The 16,644-nt window shown below is 41.9% G+C and overlaps 1 protein-coding gene across 2 annotated transcripts in view; it reads right to left on the bottom strand.

The window, feature by feature from the left end:
• Positions 1 to 16,644, bottom strand: part of LOC134542714 (PI-PLC X domain-containing protein 2) — a 110,988-nt gene that overhangs the window by 51,266 nt on the left and 43,078 nt on the right. For both annotated transcript variants that reach the window (XM_063387187.1, XM_063387188.1), the window contains exon 4: positions 14,677 to 14,851. In XM_063387187.1, the coding sequence (XP_063243257.1) occupies positions 14,677 to 14,851 (175 nt within the window). The remainder of the gene's footprint in view (positions 1 to 14,676; positions 14,852 to 16,644) is intronic.

Genomic DNA, 16,644 nt, shown 5'->3' with positions numbered 1-16,644 from the left:
GAAAACACACTTTATTCTATTCCACCGAAGGAAGAGAGTAATAACACAAAATGGCCGCCGAGACAAGCAAATGGAGAAACCGAAGTAATGCAAGGAGAAACGTAGGCGTTTTCGTCACCTCAGAATAACGGAACTTTATCGAAAACATGGTTACCAAACCAAAGAAAAGGTTTTGTCGGTAATGACGAAAAACAGCTCCGTACATCATTCCTAATGATAAAATGAAAGGGGCTAACACTACGTCTAATATTATTTAGGAATCCAAGTATAACGACGAAGCGTGTTCACACAATATTATATTATTCAAAGAAAATGAAAGAGGATTTCTTCTTAGCGAACCAAGTGAAAGCACCGAACATTGCAAAGCAGCTTTATGTCCGGAAATCACACTTTCAGTTAATGGCGTTAAAACACCCATATGATTAGACAGTGGCGCGGAAATATTGTCACAGTGAAGATTGCGTCAATATGATAGAATCTACGGGAGTCAAATTACTAATAATGCCTGTACCCAGTTTAAAAATTTTAGGAGTAACTTCTAGGGCTAGTCCCATTATAAACAAACAGACAGAGATAGAAGGCTTGGTAAATAAAAAAAACATGTACCTGTATTAATTGTCAAAGGTTTAGCCAAACTTATTATTTTAGGAGTAGATTTCCTTACCGCATGTAAAGTAATACTGGATTTCAGCAGATGGATGGTTACGGCCATGGATGAAATAGAAAAACCAACGACTACTGAAAATTGGCAAATTACAGACAAGTGTGTAGCACTTATTCGTAGGGAAGACCCATATGCATTTATATGCGCCAGTAATCTGGATAATTTAATTGCTACAGAAGAGGACTTTAATGACGATGTTAAAGGAATCACGATAATTAACGATCATGATAAAGAAGCCCTTTTCGGAGTGTTATACTTGTATCGAGACATTTTTTCCGATAAGCCCAGCTTAAATAAAATATATCAAGCTAGCATAGAGGTAAAACGAGGCGAACCGTTTCATAAAAAATGTATCCAATACCGGCCCGATATTTAAACGAAGCACAAGAATATTTGAAACTTATGCTAGACTGTAATGTAATCAAGAGAGCACCTAGTCCATATACCAACGCGATTCTATGTGTTAGGAAAAAGGATGGTTCAGTACGTTTATGCCTGGACGCGAGAGAGATTAACAAGATCACCGTTCGTGATAGGGAGAGTCCACGGTCGACCAATGATATCTTACGTTTATACCACGGAGTGAAGTTCCTTACCACCTTAGATCTGTCGGCTGGATACTGGCAAACTCCGTTGAGAGAAGATTCGCAGAAATATACATAATTCCTGTTCAATAACTATCAATACATTTTCCAGGTCATGCCTTTCGGTTTATGTAATGCGGTGGCCGAGTTTACCAGATGTTTGGACAAAACTTTAGGACCAGAATGTAAAGAATTTGCAAGAGCATATGTCGATGACATATTAATTACATCGTCTACTTTCGAAGAGCACGTCGAACATATTAGTATAGTGTTAACCAAGTTGTGTGATGCCGACATGACTGTAAAATTAAAGAAATCATTATTCTGCAGGCAAGAAGTCCTTTTTCTAGGACACATACTGTCTCCCACAGGTATCAAGACAGCCCCTGATAAATTACATAATATTACCAACTTTCCACCGCCAAAGAATGTGAAGCAATTGAGAACTTTTCTCGGAGTTATTGGTTTTTATCATAACTATAGTAACCAGGTAGCCAAGGTAGCAGTACCTCTATTTGATTTGCAAAAGAAAAAAAAATCTGGAAATAGGGTGATGAAGAGGAAGAAGCTTTCGAGAATCTAAAGCGAATATTTATGAAGGAGCAGGTTATACACCATCCTATGTTAGGCCGAGAATTTCTGTTATACACGGATGCTTCCGCGTATGCGTTAGGTTCCAAATTATCTCAGGTTGATGACGAAGGTAATAGAACGAACAGTTGCGATGGCAAGCAGAACCCTGAATACGGCAGAAAGAAACTATACCGTCACGGAAAAAGAAACATTGGCAATCATCTGGTCATTACAGAAATTTCGAGATCTACTATTAGGAGAGCACATTAAACTACTAATGGACCAATCAGGCGTTAATTAGAACCTACACACAAAATACACAGGAAATATTGTTTATCTAGAGAGTTAACGCTGTTTTACCAAAACGGAACAAATTCAAAGTTTGAAAGTATTTGAAAATCAGTGATACCCGACGCGGTATAAACACTATAATTTGAGGAATTCACTCGAACTGCGCACAACTGGATCAAAGAAACTACTGTCGGCATTAAGCAGGCAGATTTATTGTCCCAATTTAGTTAAAAGGATAGCTTCAATTACCCGCTCCTGTGATTTGTGTCAAAAGGCCAAACATTCGCATAAAAATTTGATTGGCGAAACACAACACATAATTCTTGACAAGCCCTTACAGCTGGTATCGGTGGATGTATTGGTACCACTACCCAGATCCACCGCTGGTGTTAAATACATTTTTGTAATGTTAGATATATTTTCAAAATTTACCAAACTATATCCTGTCGTCAACGCCACAAGTAACATCGTTTACAATAAAGTTAAACTGTTCGAAGCTGAAATAGGACATATTGAAACAATTATATCGGACCATGCTACCCAGTTTGTCAGCCGAGTATGGTAGGAAGGATTAAGAGGGTTGAATATTAACCCAACCATGTCTTCAATCTGACATCCGCAAAATAACCCAGTAGAACGACAAATGTGAACTTTATGCAATATGTTACGTATGTTTTGTCATGATGCCCAGCAGAGTTGGAGAAATAAGTTGCCATTCATTGAATGTGTCCTTAATCATACCGTACATAGTTCAACTACGATTACACCATTTGAAACTCTGACTGGAAGCAAATATTTTAATAATTACCGAATCCATATTTCCGAAGTTAAATAGAGAAATTTCCAACGAAGAGCAGATGGAATTAGATGAAATAAGAAAGGAGACAGAAAAAATGGTTAAAGCCAAGCTAACATCGGCGGCGAGGATTCGTAAGAAACAACAGAAAACCTCGAGAGACATGATTTTTAAATGTGGAGATCTTGTTCTCAAAAGAACAAACCCTGTCAGTCAGTTTTGGAGATTTGTCACAAAGAAATTATTTCTACTTTTCGAAGGACCTTATGTTGTCACGAAAATAATTAGAAACAATTGTTATGAAATCTCGGATAGAGTTACTAATCAAGTCATAGGTTGCTACAATATCACCCAGCTCAGGGAATATTACACACCCGTTGTCCCGTAATTTCCTGTAAATATGTTAATACGTCACAGACGTTTACAATACACTTGTTAATAATTATATGTTTTGTTGTAAATATTAATGTATAGGTTTATAATTTGTTATGTTTATATTATTGTTTAGTGTGTGTGTACATGTAATGCCACGAACAAACTAGTGATTAGGTTTCGACAGAATCGAACATTTGATAGCGGAAAGTGTAAGGACACTTCAAGTAAATTTGTGAGAAATGTCATGATGTCTTTATAAAGAAATTGCCATTATGAACATTTTTGAAAGGGGCAATTCTATAAAGGCAATATTTACACTTTATAGAAAGTAAATATTTAATTTTGTTTTATATTTATTTAGTTTCTTTATATTTCATTTCTTATGTTTATTTGAACAACCCAGACTGTAAATTTCTTTCGTTATCGTTTGTCTATGTATTACTCTATATTTATTTTATTTTTAAATATTGTTAAAGTTAGCATAGCAGTAGTATTTTTAATTAACGATTAATTTAAAGATGAACACGTCAGAAATGTTGGTAATTTTATTATCTTTTGTTTTAAAAAAAAACTAAAGAAAATTGTTTATTAGTGACGGAAAAATATTCTTTTAGAACGAATGGAGACTAGATCGAGACAGCAGCTAAAACACAATGCATTTGGAATTGATTTAGAGTAAGGTGGGGCAAGATGACGCATCTAAGATTCTCATGCATTTTTCTCGCATGTAAAATCCAATAATGACATGTTACTTTAGCTATATATATTATACTATATTTAGTTTATTATACTAAGACAACATAAACGTTACATCTAATCTAATTATAGAAAAAAAATTCAGAAATGTGATGCAAAAATGCACTTTTACCCCATAGTGGGGAAAGAGTGCATTTTAAGTGGGGCATAAGTGCGCAATAATTCAAGCCACACACAAACTGCTACAAAAGTAAATGGCAAAATTATAAAAGTTTTTATACATATTTTTATCCAATTAGTTTCATTTTTATGGTTATAAATTCAGCTACTACTTTGACATATCGATAAATAATAACAGTTTCACTGGTGACTAGTTCAACTGTTCATATGTCAAGAAGTACTATCATAATTAAAAGTAGTTGTAGACTTATCTGTAGACAAGGTTACTTTAACAATAATCACAAACAAAGTTGCCAATATTCTCATAATTAGAACATGATTCATGCCACCATTCCATTTACATACTACACTGGATCCAGTCCTCTGATGGTGAATCACGATATTGTTCCTCACATGCTGGACAAAAAGTATCAGTTCTCAAGATTTCCTCTGTTGACTTTGATTTTACTTTCTTACTTAAAACACTTTACCACTGTTGTAGTTTCAAACAATAATTTCTTTGTAATTGGATTATTTCTTGTTGTCAATTTTCCAGAAGCTGAAGTCTTTTCTTCTGTCTTTGCTTCTAGTTCTTCTTTAAATGGTGTTCCAGACACAATTTCTGATTTCTTCCCCTTCTTCCTACGATTCTGTTTTTCCTTTCTTCTTGGTAGGGGCAAAATATCTTGTAGTGAAACATCAGTTCTTGGTCAACTACAATAGTATCGATTAGGCGACTTCACCACAACAGCTGAGCGAATGGAACATTAAGGTTTTTCTGCTGTAGTACTAGAAGTAGAAGTGGATGATGATGCTACCCCAATATTAGAGAAAGAAGGGGAAATATCACAGGTTGTAATCTCAGAAGGGGATGAATGCTCTTGAACAAATTGATCAGTCACAGATGATGGCAAAAAGTCTTCTTCAGTGAAAATGTGGCGATTTAATGGGTAAATTCCACATACTTTAAAGGCTTGTATCGATTTGTTAACTGTTGCACATCTGTTATACGCAATACCGAACAATTCTACTATTTGAAACTGAGTTATACAACGGCCAGGGTTGTTCAGCAACCATTGGTCGGATGCTTGCAAGTAGAATTCCTTCAATTCCTTGAAGAAACAACAATCTAATGGGTGACTACTATGGGATTGAATTGAAAGCACATGATACAGTGCTCCATGCAGTACAAAATTGCATTTAAACTGAGATGTGAAGAGTGGTTTTCTAAAATAAGTAGAGCTGGATTTTCTTTAGATGCTAGGACATGTTTCTGAAAATGCTTTAACCACTCTACAAATAATTCTGAGTTGATGTAACCTGAGTCTGAAAACAGCATTTTTGTCCCTGGTGGTGCCTCATTTAATAGTTCTTCCTTTAGCCTTTTTCGCGGAAAGATTACTGCTGGAGGAACATAATTTCCACCCGCAGACATGCAGCAAACCGCAGTGACAAGTTGGCCTCTCTCTGCTGAAACAACTTTTCCTACGCACCTTTTACCTCGTTTACTCACCACTTTAGGAACCTTATTTGCAACAGTTGTGAGTCCTGTTTCGTCCATATTAAAAATTCTATGGGGAGGAAAATTATGTCGAGTTATTAAAGCTGAGAGATTAGTAAAGAAAATGTTAACCTGTTTTTCATTGAACCCCATAATCTGTGCCAAACTCATCTTCTGAGGAGTGCGAATTGTGAGCTTATGCCTTTTCATGAAGCTATATGCCCAGTCCTTACCCGCCATTTTTGTGTTTACATCAAAATCATTTGGTATTTTATTGTGATCAGCATAGTCAAAAGCTAAACGTCTCAAACCCCTAAATGTCACTCCATAAAAGTACTCATCTAAATGAAGACAATGTTCAGCCAGTTCCAGGGGGCAAGTTACGAGATTCCAGCTCCTGAAAGCAATTTCGACCGACCTGTCTTTTTTGACGTAACTTAAAAGTCTGACTCTTTCTTTCGTGCTGACGGTTATGTGCGGAACAAACCACTCGGTGCTCGTAACGGTGACTGCGACCGGCTGGGGGTAAATTCCGGGTGCTCCCACGACAGCATTCAGGTGCGATGTCGCTAGAATTAACACAAGTTCTTGGCGGGCTTGAATTAATATTTTCTTGTAATCCTCCGCGAAGCCGAGAAGCATCGAAAGCGGTATGCTAACTTCGAATTTTCCAGATTCATAGATGGGAATTTTGAAATCGGGTTCCATTCCAAAACCTGCGATGTTGGTCGCGCTCGAGTCGTTTAGTGTTAGAGACAGGTAATTTTTCATCGTGGCAGTAATGCCCAAGTCCCACGATTCGTCGATCGCAATGTTATTCAATTCGAGAATAACTCGTTCGAATAAATGCAATATTCCGTTTCGTCCGAAATACGCAGTTGTAGGATGTGTTCCGCCTGCCTTTGTCAGCGTGCCTCTTATACGAATAAACGACTGGCAAGGTAGGGTATAGACGTCTTGTCTCTGTACCGGGATGCGTATTTCCCTACCGGGCATATACGGCCCTTGGAGGTAGGGAGCGTAGCAATGATATTCAAATGTATTTACATCGTCACTAAACTGTGCTTTTTCTGACATGCTTAAATAATATTCCATGCTTGTGAACTTTATAGCCTCTTCCACGCAGATATTTCACATTAAGAGGTGTTAGCGCACCGCGGCCTCGCAACAGACTGGACCTGGGTTCGTGTCGCTTCTTTGATTTATAGGCCTTGAAGATCAGTCCCATAGCTTCAAGTGTAAACATAGTGTAATTTCTTCGTTTATAAAATTTACTAGTTTATCGTTTTGATCGACAATGTCGACTACCACTTCGTGTACTGTTTTGGCGAGCACAGGGGCGTAAATGATACTTTGCGGTACATCGACCAGTTTATATCCAGGCGGAACCATTGGCAAAAATTCTTGTAGCATATTGTTTAGTCTTCCGTTGAGGTACGTTCCACTTGCCAAATTGCAGTTTATGCGTATTACATTCACGGACATTATTTGTACGGGTAACGAGGAGACGTGCAAGGTCTTGGCTGCGTATATTTTCGGTTCGAATCCGAGCATCAAACCATTGGTTCCCGGTATTGTAAAGTCGACATTTTCACTGCAATAAAGTTTGCGTATTTGGATTATCTCGCAATTCGAAAATTGAGTTTGGAGTCAAAGCTTGCTTGATGTAATTCGTAATATCGATCAACTCGTACGCCCCGGTCGGTATGGAAATTTCCCGAGTTGATGTTCCATCACTTTTAAAGAAGCACATTTTGCAGTTTTCGTCGTCAATGTTTGGTATGGCATTATATGTTTGAAAATCTACGAGCCCGATGCTCCATTCTCCGTTCAAGTCCAGGGCGGGTAGAATGTGGCTCGTAGCTGCGAGCTACGACCTGACAATATGAGTGTTACGGACATGACTGATTTATTTTCGCTAATGTACATTTTATAAAAAAATATTTATAAATTTTTTGTACTTAAAAATTAGTTAGAAATCTCAAGCAAAGCACAAGTGTCCGCAGTTTGTTTGATTGAGCTTCTGTTCCATTTTTTTAATTGTAAAACATCGAACATTGGCGAAGGTACTGTCGCAGTTCAGGTGGAGGTCTCAAATTACCGAAACTGTTGTAATAAGTAGCTTTTTTTTCCAGATTTTACATAAGCCACCCAGTGCGTGCCGCGACCTGCCGACGTGTCTAAACTAATGATGGCGCTTTCATTCGTTTTTGGTTTGCTGGGCAAAGTGTCTCGCATAAACACGCATCGGAAATTTGGTATTTTCAGTTTGCGTGCGTACTTTATTAAATCTATGTTGGTGAGTGGTTGTTTCGGCAGAGAACTTAGGATTTTCGTTTCGCACGTTTCTTTTTCATGCCATGGCCCGCCTTGTGAGGTCGTAAGTACAGTCCTGCGCCGTTTTTTTTACCAATGGCAATGGCTTACATGCTTGCATTATGTCTACGTGCTTCCTCCAACTGCTTTCGCCGGTTCTTGGACGTATTCACAGCCCCAGCAATGTTGGAAGCGGCTGCTGCGATCCCGCCTAGTGTGCCTATAGCTGGCACCAGCAACTGTAAAAATTCCCCCTTTGTCTTATTGGTTCTTTGTATCTTGCGCTTCTTGGTCTTGCGAATTCTGGGTTTACGAGCACCCATTCCTAATTTCGTCTTGACCTTCATGAATTTAGAAACGCCCCAAACTGCGATTTTTTTCTCCGAGTCTCGCGTCCGGAGATTTGCTTATTTCTTCAGCTTCCTGTGCCAATATCTGATCTGCTCTGTGCCTAGATTCCAGATCCTTGCTGAGCGAGTAGACGATATTGTGTTGTTTGCACTTTTCGTCCAGAGAATTAATGCCCACGTCACCGCACGCTAGTCCCTTGGCCAGTTTCGTACCTAGGCCGCAAAATTTGTATCCAGGGATGTGTAACTCGAAAGGTAGATTGTTTATCAGCGAGTTTACGAGTCCCGCGCCAATGTGTTGTTTGTTCCTGCCTCTTCGAATCATTACATGTAACTGACCTAAAATCAGTAAATACGATTGCTCTTATAGGATTTTCGTCAGTAACGATGGAGGTAGTCAAGCAAGATGTTTGTTTGCCAGTGAGCATTATGCAAGATGACGAAGCCAGAGCGTGCGAATCGCGGCATGGCATATTATTACCGTCTACCGTACATTGCATCATAGCAGGACTGTGGCAAGACGTGTGTTTTACTGAGTTTAATGGAGGAACCAAAAGGTCTTCAGTTCTAGAATGTTTACTTGTATTCCAAGTCGTTGCAGCAGCCAAAGTACCAGCGCTTGTTTATTGTTCTATGCTCGGTGGAAGGACTGGAGTATTTTCGGTTAGCGATAATACTGATGTGGTGACTACCAACGAAGCAAAGCCTAATTCCGTGTTTGTTTTCGATGATGAGGCTTGTGAGAAGCAAGGTGTGATTAGGGACTTTTTTCCATGGGCAGACACTGCAAAGTAGACTGCATATACCTGTGTCAGACATACAGTAGAATACCCAAACAGTTGCTGTGTGATAATGCGTCACGCCTACGACGACCACGTAAACACCGACATGACGTTTCAGGAATTCAAAGACATGTGTTCTTTGTGCTGGAAAAACGAGCATGGATTCATAGTCATTGTAAAGGACTGGCTGCTATATAAGGGCAGATACAGACGAGGTTTCGATCAGTTTATCGTCAAACATGAATCATAGCATTTCTAAATTTGGTCGTAGCAGTCGAGCTCCAAGTACCGAGCTATGCGCCGTGAACCACGATGCTGAAATACGTAAATACATTTCGCTATTCGGCCAATAAATAAAACGAGCAAAAGACGAAATAATAGTGTACCTTGTGGCCTTAGACCAGCGCATGGAGGCCTCGGATTCACGAATTCGCGACATGATCGAAGTTTCAAATGCACAAAGGCGTGATGACCTAAAGTCACTTCTGTCCAAACTTAGTTCATGCCTGGTGTCTAAAGGTGTTTCGAAATAAAAACTATGGATGTTAAAACCGATTTGGCTAAGCAACTGCATGATGTCATCAAAGCCATTCGTGCAAAATACCTGCTTGCCAAGCAACACAGATTAAGCAACGAGGTTCAAACAGAGGAACAATTGAAGCCCTTGAGTGCCCGTCTGGATAGTTTCATAGCCAGGCGAGGGGGCATCGAAAACGAGAAACCAACTAAAATTGAAATAAAAAAAGAGGCCAAACTACATCCACAGGCAAACGAAAGCGAAGTCCACAATTAACAGTCGATTCCAACGTTTCTAATAGTGAAGACGAAGTTCATTTCGGACGAATTCTTAAGAAGAAACCTCGAAATAAAAAATGTTTCGAAGTCTGTCCTCTCGCTAGCGAATACCTGGCCTCCTCTGTGCCACGAAACAGCGACGTGACGTATGGAGTGCACAAGTGAGGCCTTAAGTGGATCCTTGGTTCGAAGGAAATTCATTTCGTGTCCGATGATAATATTGAAAGAGTAAAAGAGGTCATAAAACTTACTCGTGGGTTATGTGAACTTTTGTTTCGTAAAAAACCGCGGCGATATTCAGAGATGGATTTGCGAAAATATAGAAGATTGCTAGATGCTTCCAAAGCCATCTACGCAAAAAATGACCCGAAATCGGGTCGATTCAAAGATTATGAACATGATAAATATCCTTTGATAGCTAGTCTTTTTTTAGACATCGAAGGGGCCGGACTTTTTAAACTCGACACGAATAGCAAAATTGATTTACAGTATTGGGACGACCCCAAAGAATTAGTTGATCGCCTTAGACTGCTCCCGGAATCTCACAGAGTGTAGGAAATAATTCACACACCAACGAAATCGCTTCCATACTTGAAGAACTGCAGGAAGCTGGATACATACGATGATTCGATCTGGTATTGCACTCGAACTACACACGCCTGCGGACACAATTATCCACATCGAAAAATCAAAATCAAAGGTTGGACAATAATTGGCAGTCAGACCTGCTCGAACTGTGTGAATACTCGCGTTTTAATAAGGGTACGTTCTCATAGTCATAGACATTTACTCAAAGTTTCTGTGGGCTAGGCCCTTAAAACGGAAAACCGCTGTGGAAGTTACGAGTGCTATGGCGAATATTTTGAAACAAAAACGAAGACCTTCATTACTGCAGACGGATGACGGGAAAGAATTCTTCAATGCATCATTCAAGGCTTTGATGAAAAAGTTTGACATTTCAAATTATTCTACATTAAGCGGTGTCAAAGCATCAATAGCAGAACGTGTGATTCGTACGATAAAGAATAAACTGTATACGATGCTTACCGCCAACGGAAATTACAAGTGGCTGAATTTACTTCCTAAACTTGTACGAGAATACAATTCTACTGTGCATTCTACTACGAAATTAAAGCCGGATGATGTAAAGAATAATCGTCTGCTTTGAACTGTGTACTAGACGAATATACTAGATTCAGGAAAGAAAAAAGCTAATATCGGCGACATTGTGCGAATTTCGAACAATTTTTGGATTTTTCACAGGCCTTACAAGGGGAATTGGACTAGTGAACTTTTTCGTGTACATAGAATAAAAAATACGTATCCACGTACTTATTTTCTCGAGGATCTGAAGGAGAAACGTATAACAGGGGCGTTTTATGAAGAAGAGATCATGAAAACTAAATATCCAGATACTTTTCTCGTTGAAAAGTGTTAAAACGCAAGAGAGGTAAGATTTTGATATGCTGGATGCATCATGGACCAGAGTTTGACTCATGGATTGATGAAAAAGATATTTTAAAACAATGAGTTTGTGTAAAAAAAAAAATTGAAACAATGAGTGTAAAACATATATTGTATAAATAATAAATGTGTATGCACTAACTTGCATGTTTATATTTATTTATTTATGTACGTGTATAAATGCATCATGCTTGGAGTGTGCAAGGAGCATGTCTGCACCGCGCCCCGGACGAATGGAGAGTAAGGCAGCTTTACCCCCTCCACAGAGCCCGTGGCGGTGGTGGCGGGTGGTGGTGGTGAGAATCTTAGTTCGCAGAATATACCGACACCTCTCCCCTGGTCCACGCAGGTGCATCTGCCCCCACCATGTCGCTCGCCGGACCGTGGGACAGTGCTCTGAGGGCAGAGACCTGATGTCCGCTTCAAGGTCACGTGTGCTGGTCGCCACGTGCTAACAATATATTACAAAATTATTTTATTAAGAATAACTATTAATATAATTTAAGTATAAAGTTATAAAGAAAAAGATTATTCCAAGTATAAAGATGAAAAGGAAATTTTTTTCCAAGTATAAAGTTATAAAGAATTAATTTTTTTTCAGTATGACGGTGAAAATAAATTGTTTTTCCAAGTATAAAGTTATGAAGAATTAATTTTTCCAACTATAAAGATGAAAGTAATTATTTTTTTTCCAAGTATAAAGTTATAAAGAATATTTTAAAAAATTGTGAATAATGACTTGGGGATTTATTATAATGATAAAACACACACATTTAATTTTTTTCCATTTTATTTTAACATTTTTTTCTCTACATAATCATACATACATATATACACAATTCCTCATACATTAGTTTTTGCACATATTCCCACACCCCCACCAAGTACCTTCTTCGTATCGCATAGATGTAAATTAGTTTTTATATTCATTTGTTTAACAAGTTTTTTTAAAAAAAAGATACATCAACAACAAAAACATAATATTTTTAAATTAGTTTTGAAAGATACATTGAAAACATATACAACAATAACATTATAAATATTTTTTAATTAGTTTTTATAAAGATACATTGAAAAATGTATTCATTAAAAAGTTTTTTTTCTTCAAAGATACAACAAAATAATTATAAAGAACATGGTTATTTTTCATTTTCGTTTTGTTTAAAAAGATACATTGAAAAAATATACAACAAAATAATATTAATAAAGTATATGATGGTTAATTTTTGCATATTCTGTGAATATGCATTGCTGCGTTAAAGTTAGCGTCACACAATAGGTTTGATCTGGCCACGGGGAACAGTTCCCGACAGCAGGGTGTCTCAAACTTTGAAAAATAATTTAAATCATCGTAGTATATCTATAGACAATGTTTTAGTCCACCGCACTGTTCACTGTAGCGGAATTTACGACTACTGATTGACGATGTCTTTAGTTCCTCAATCAAACATGGAAAACACGCGTGCGGATGGCATAGTTTAATTACACAATTTGGGTTCGTACAGTCAAATGCAATTATAGGTTTCAAGGTACCGAAGGGGTCTTTGGAATCCCATTTAAGTCTAAAGTGCGTGTCGTCATGGCAAGATCAAAGTAAGTAATGTCCGAGGCGAACATGTGAGTCGTGGTATCATAATAAAACACTCGATATTGAACGCAGTGCTGTCCTGATCGTACGATAGAATAGTTTTCTTGGCCGATGTCGAACAAGGCACACTTTTCAGTCTCGTGAGGGCGTGGATCCGGACAGAGGTCCCAGCACCACGTGGTGACATCTTCTTTGTCATCGTCGTCGTCGTCGTCGTCGACGTGGTCGACAAAGTCTGGGTACCTGACAGAAAATGTCCTCTGGGCGAACCACATTGACGATCTCCGGGGCAGCTGTCGCGTCACGACAGCTGAGACGTCCTCGTTTGGGACGTGCAGCTGCCACGGTCCCTCAGCGAACAATGCCCAAAACGTGTCGGACGAAGGTGACGTCGATGGGCTCCGACGGCCCTCGTAGACGCGGTCACCCGCCACCGACATGGAGATGATGGTGATGCTAATGAAGGTGGCATCTCACTCTTCGATTCCAGAGTCTTGGTCTTGTTGCTGCTGCTGCTTGAGCTCTATAGCCGCCTCCACCGTACGCAGGATGCGGTGGTGTAGATAAAGAATGAATTCCTCGCTTCCGGGAAATGCTTCAAGAGTACTTAAGATGGTTACAGTTCGCGATTGTCGAATTTGTTCATAAGTCATTCCTTCGTATCCCGTAATTATTTTCGCAATGAATTCGTGCATTTCGGCAAGCGAAACCATGATCTCCGCGGCACGATGAAGGTACTCGGCGTCGACGGAGGAGGAACCGAGGCAAAAACTCGAAGGTTTAACGGCCCCCGACAGCCGTATTTATACCCTAAAAAATAGGGGTGAAGTGGGTAGGGGTGAAAAGGGAAGGGGTGGGAATTATGGTAAAGAGAGGAAAGGAGGGGGAACAACAACAGGAGTAGTGAGGGTGTTGCAGGGTGGTATTTATGCGATAAAAAATATAAAATGATAATTATTTGAGGGAGAGGGGAGGGGGAAGAATCATGTGCGAGATATAATAATTTTTTTAGGGGGCGGTGGTGAGGAGAAGCAGGGGGAGAAATAATTTTAAGGGGAGGGGGTGGAGAGTAGGGGGTAAGAGTATTTCACTAGAGAAATAATTATTTTTTTGGTGGGAAGGGGGGAATTGTTGTGAGGGTGGTGGTGTGGGTTTTCTAAGTTCATATATGTGCATGGTAAAACGTCAGCAGCCACCATGGGGGAGGAACCTGTCACCATTTTTTGCACTCATCGGGTTCGAACTAAGGACACTTTATTGTAAGTCTTTTATATAAAAATTTATTAAAATTTTATTAGAATTTTTTAATTATTTTTTTTAAAAAAAATCAAATTTTTTCGTTAATAAATAAAAAAGTTAAAGATGTCGGGCGTAACAAAAAGTGTAAAAACAAATTTCAAAATGGCGGAATGTTCCAGAATCCAAAATGGCGGAAAACAAAATGGCTGGGATGATGTCATAAACCAAAATGGCGCACAAATACAAAATGGCGGTTCAAAATGGCCGCCAAGGTCTAGGTCAAGGTCATCCAAGATGGCCGCCGTGACATCACAATCCAAGATGGCGGTCGGCTCCAGCTCCACCGCCTGGCGCCTGTTTCCGGAACCCCCAAAACATACTACTCGTATATTACAACCTCAGGTGTTTAATGAGTAATTAAGCACTATTAACAAAAACATCTGTTAAAACAGCGCTTGCTAAAGGCAGGAAGCAGTGTTACCACTGTCATGACGAGCACACACCTGATGCCATGAGCCAGCTGCTGGGTCACGGACAGACGCTGCGTCACCGACCAGCGGTAGATGCAGCGTTTCACGAGGCGACAGAACACCGCAGCCAGACGCCGCACCACGGGTAGAGAGTCAGGAGACACGGCAGCATCAGGCGTGATGGTGCAGCTGCCAGAGTCGTGGGAGCCTGTGCAAGCACCACGGGCAGTCAGGAGACATGGCAGCATCAGGCGTGATGATGCAGCTGCCAGAGTCGTGCGAGCCTGTGCAAGCACCACGGGCAGTCAGGAGACACGGCAGCGTCAGGCGCGATGGTGCAGCTGCCAGAGTCGTGGGAGCCTGTGCAAGCACCACGGGCAGTCAGGAGACACGGTAGCGTCAGGCGCGATGGTGCAGCTGCCAGAGTCGTGGGAGCCTGTGCAAGCACCACGGGCAGTCAGGAGACATGGCAGCATCAGGCGTGATGATGCAGCTGCCAGAGTCGTGCGAGCCTGTGCAAACACCACCAACAGACAGTCAGAAGACACGGCAGCGTCAGGCGCGATGGTGCAGCTGCCAGAGTCGTGGGAGCCTGTGCAAGCACCACGGGCAGTCAGGAGACATGGCAGCGTCAGGCGCGATGGTGCAGCTGCCAGAGTCGTGCGAGCCTGTGCAAGCACCACGGGCAGTCAGGAGACATGGCAGCATCAGGCGTGATGATGCAGCTGCCAGAGTCGTGCGAGCCTGTGCAAGCACCACCAGCAGACAGTCAGGAGACACGGCAGCGTCAGGCGCGATGGTGCAGCTGCCAGAGTCGTGGGAGCCTGTGCAAGCACCACGGGCAGTCAGGAGACATGGCAGCATCAGGCGTGATGATGCAGCTGCCAGAGTCGTGCGAGCCTGTGCAAGCACCACCAGCAGACAGTCAGGAGACACGGCAGCGTCAGGCGCGATGGTGCAGCTGCCAGAGTCGTGGGAGCCTGTGCAAGCACCACGGGCAGTCAGGAGACATGGCAGCGTCAGGCGTGATGATGCAGCTGCCAGAGTCGTGCGAGCCTGTGCAAGCACCACCAGCAGACAGTCAGGAGACACGGCAGCATCAGGCATGATGATGAAGCTGCCAGAGTCGTGCGAGCCTGTGCAAGCACCACCAGCAGACAGTCAGGAGACACGGCAGCGTCAGGCGCGATGGTGCAGCTGCCAGAGTCGTGGGAGCCTGTGCAAGCACCACGGGCAGTCAGGAGACATGGCAGCATCAGGCGTTATGATGCAGCTGCCAGAGTCGTGCGAGCCTGTGCAAGCACCACCAGCAGACAGTCAGGAGACACGGCAGCTTCAGGCGCGATGGTGCAGCTGCCAGAGTCGTGGGAGCCTGTGCAAGCACCACGGGCAGTCAGGAGACATGGCAGCATCAGGCGTGATGATGCAGCTGCCAGAGTCGTGCGAGCCTGTGCAAGCACCACCAGCAGACAGTCAGGAGACACGGCAGCGTCAGGCGCGATGGTGCAGCTGCCAGAGTCGTGGGAGCCTGTGCAAGCACCACGGGCAGTCAGGAGACATGGCAGCATCAGGCGTGATGATGCAGCTGCCAGAGTCGTGCGAGCCTGTGCAAGCACCACCAGCAGACAGTCAGGAGACACGGCAACTTCAGGCGCGATGGTGCAGCTGCCAGAGTCGTGGGATCCTGTGCAAGCACCACGGGCAGTCAGGAGACATGGCAGCATCAGGCGTGATGATGCAGCTGCCAGAGTCGTGCGAGCCTGTGCAAGCACCACCAGCAGACAGTCAGGAGACATGACAGCGTCAGGCGCGATGGTGCAGCTGCCAGAGTCGTGGGAGCCTGTGCAAGCACCACGGGCAGTCAGGAGACATGGCAGCATCAGGCGTGATGATGCAGCTGCCAGAGTCGTGCGAGCCTGTGCAAGCACCACCAACAGACAGTCAGAAGACACGGCAGCGTCAGGCGCGATGGTGCAGCTGCCAGAGTCGTGGGAGCCTGTG

The sequence above is a fragment of the Bacillus rossius genome, assembly GCF_032445375.1.
Source record: "Bacillus rossius redtenbacheri isolate Brsri chromosome 9 unlocalized genomic scaffold, Brsri_v3 Brsri_v3_scf9_1, whole genome shotgun sequence".
In the NCBI taxonomy this organism is placed as follows: Eukaryota; Metazoa; Arthropoda; class Insecta; order Phasmatodea; family Bacillidae; genus Bacillus; species Bacillus rossius.
Note: the sequence above shows the minus strand (reverse complement) of the source record. Positions and strands in the feature narration are given on the sequence as shown.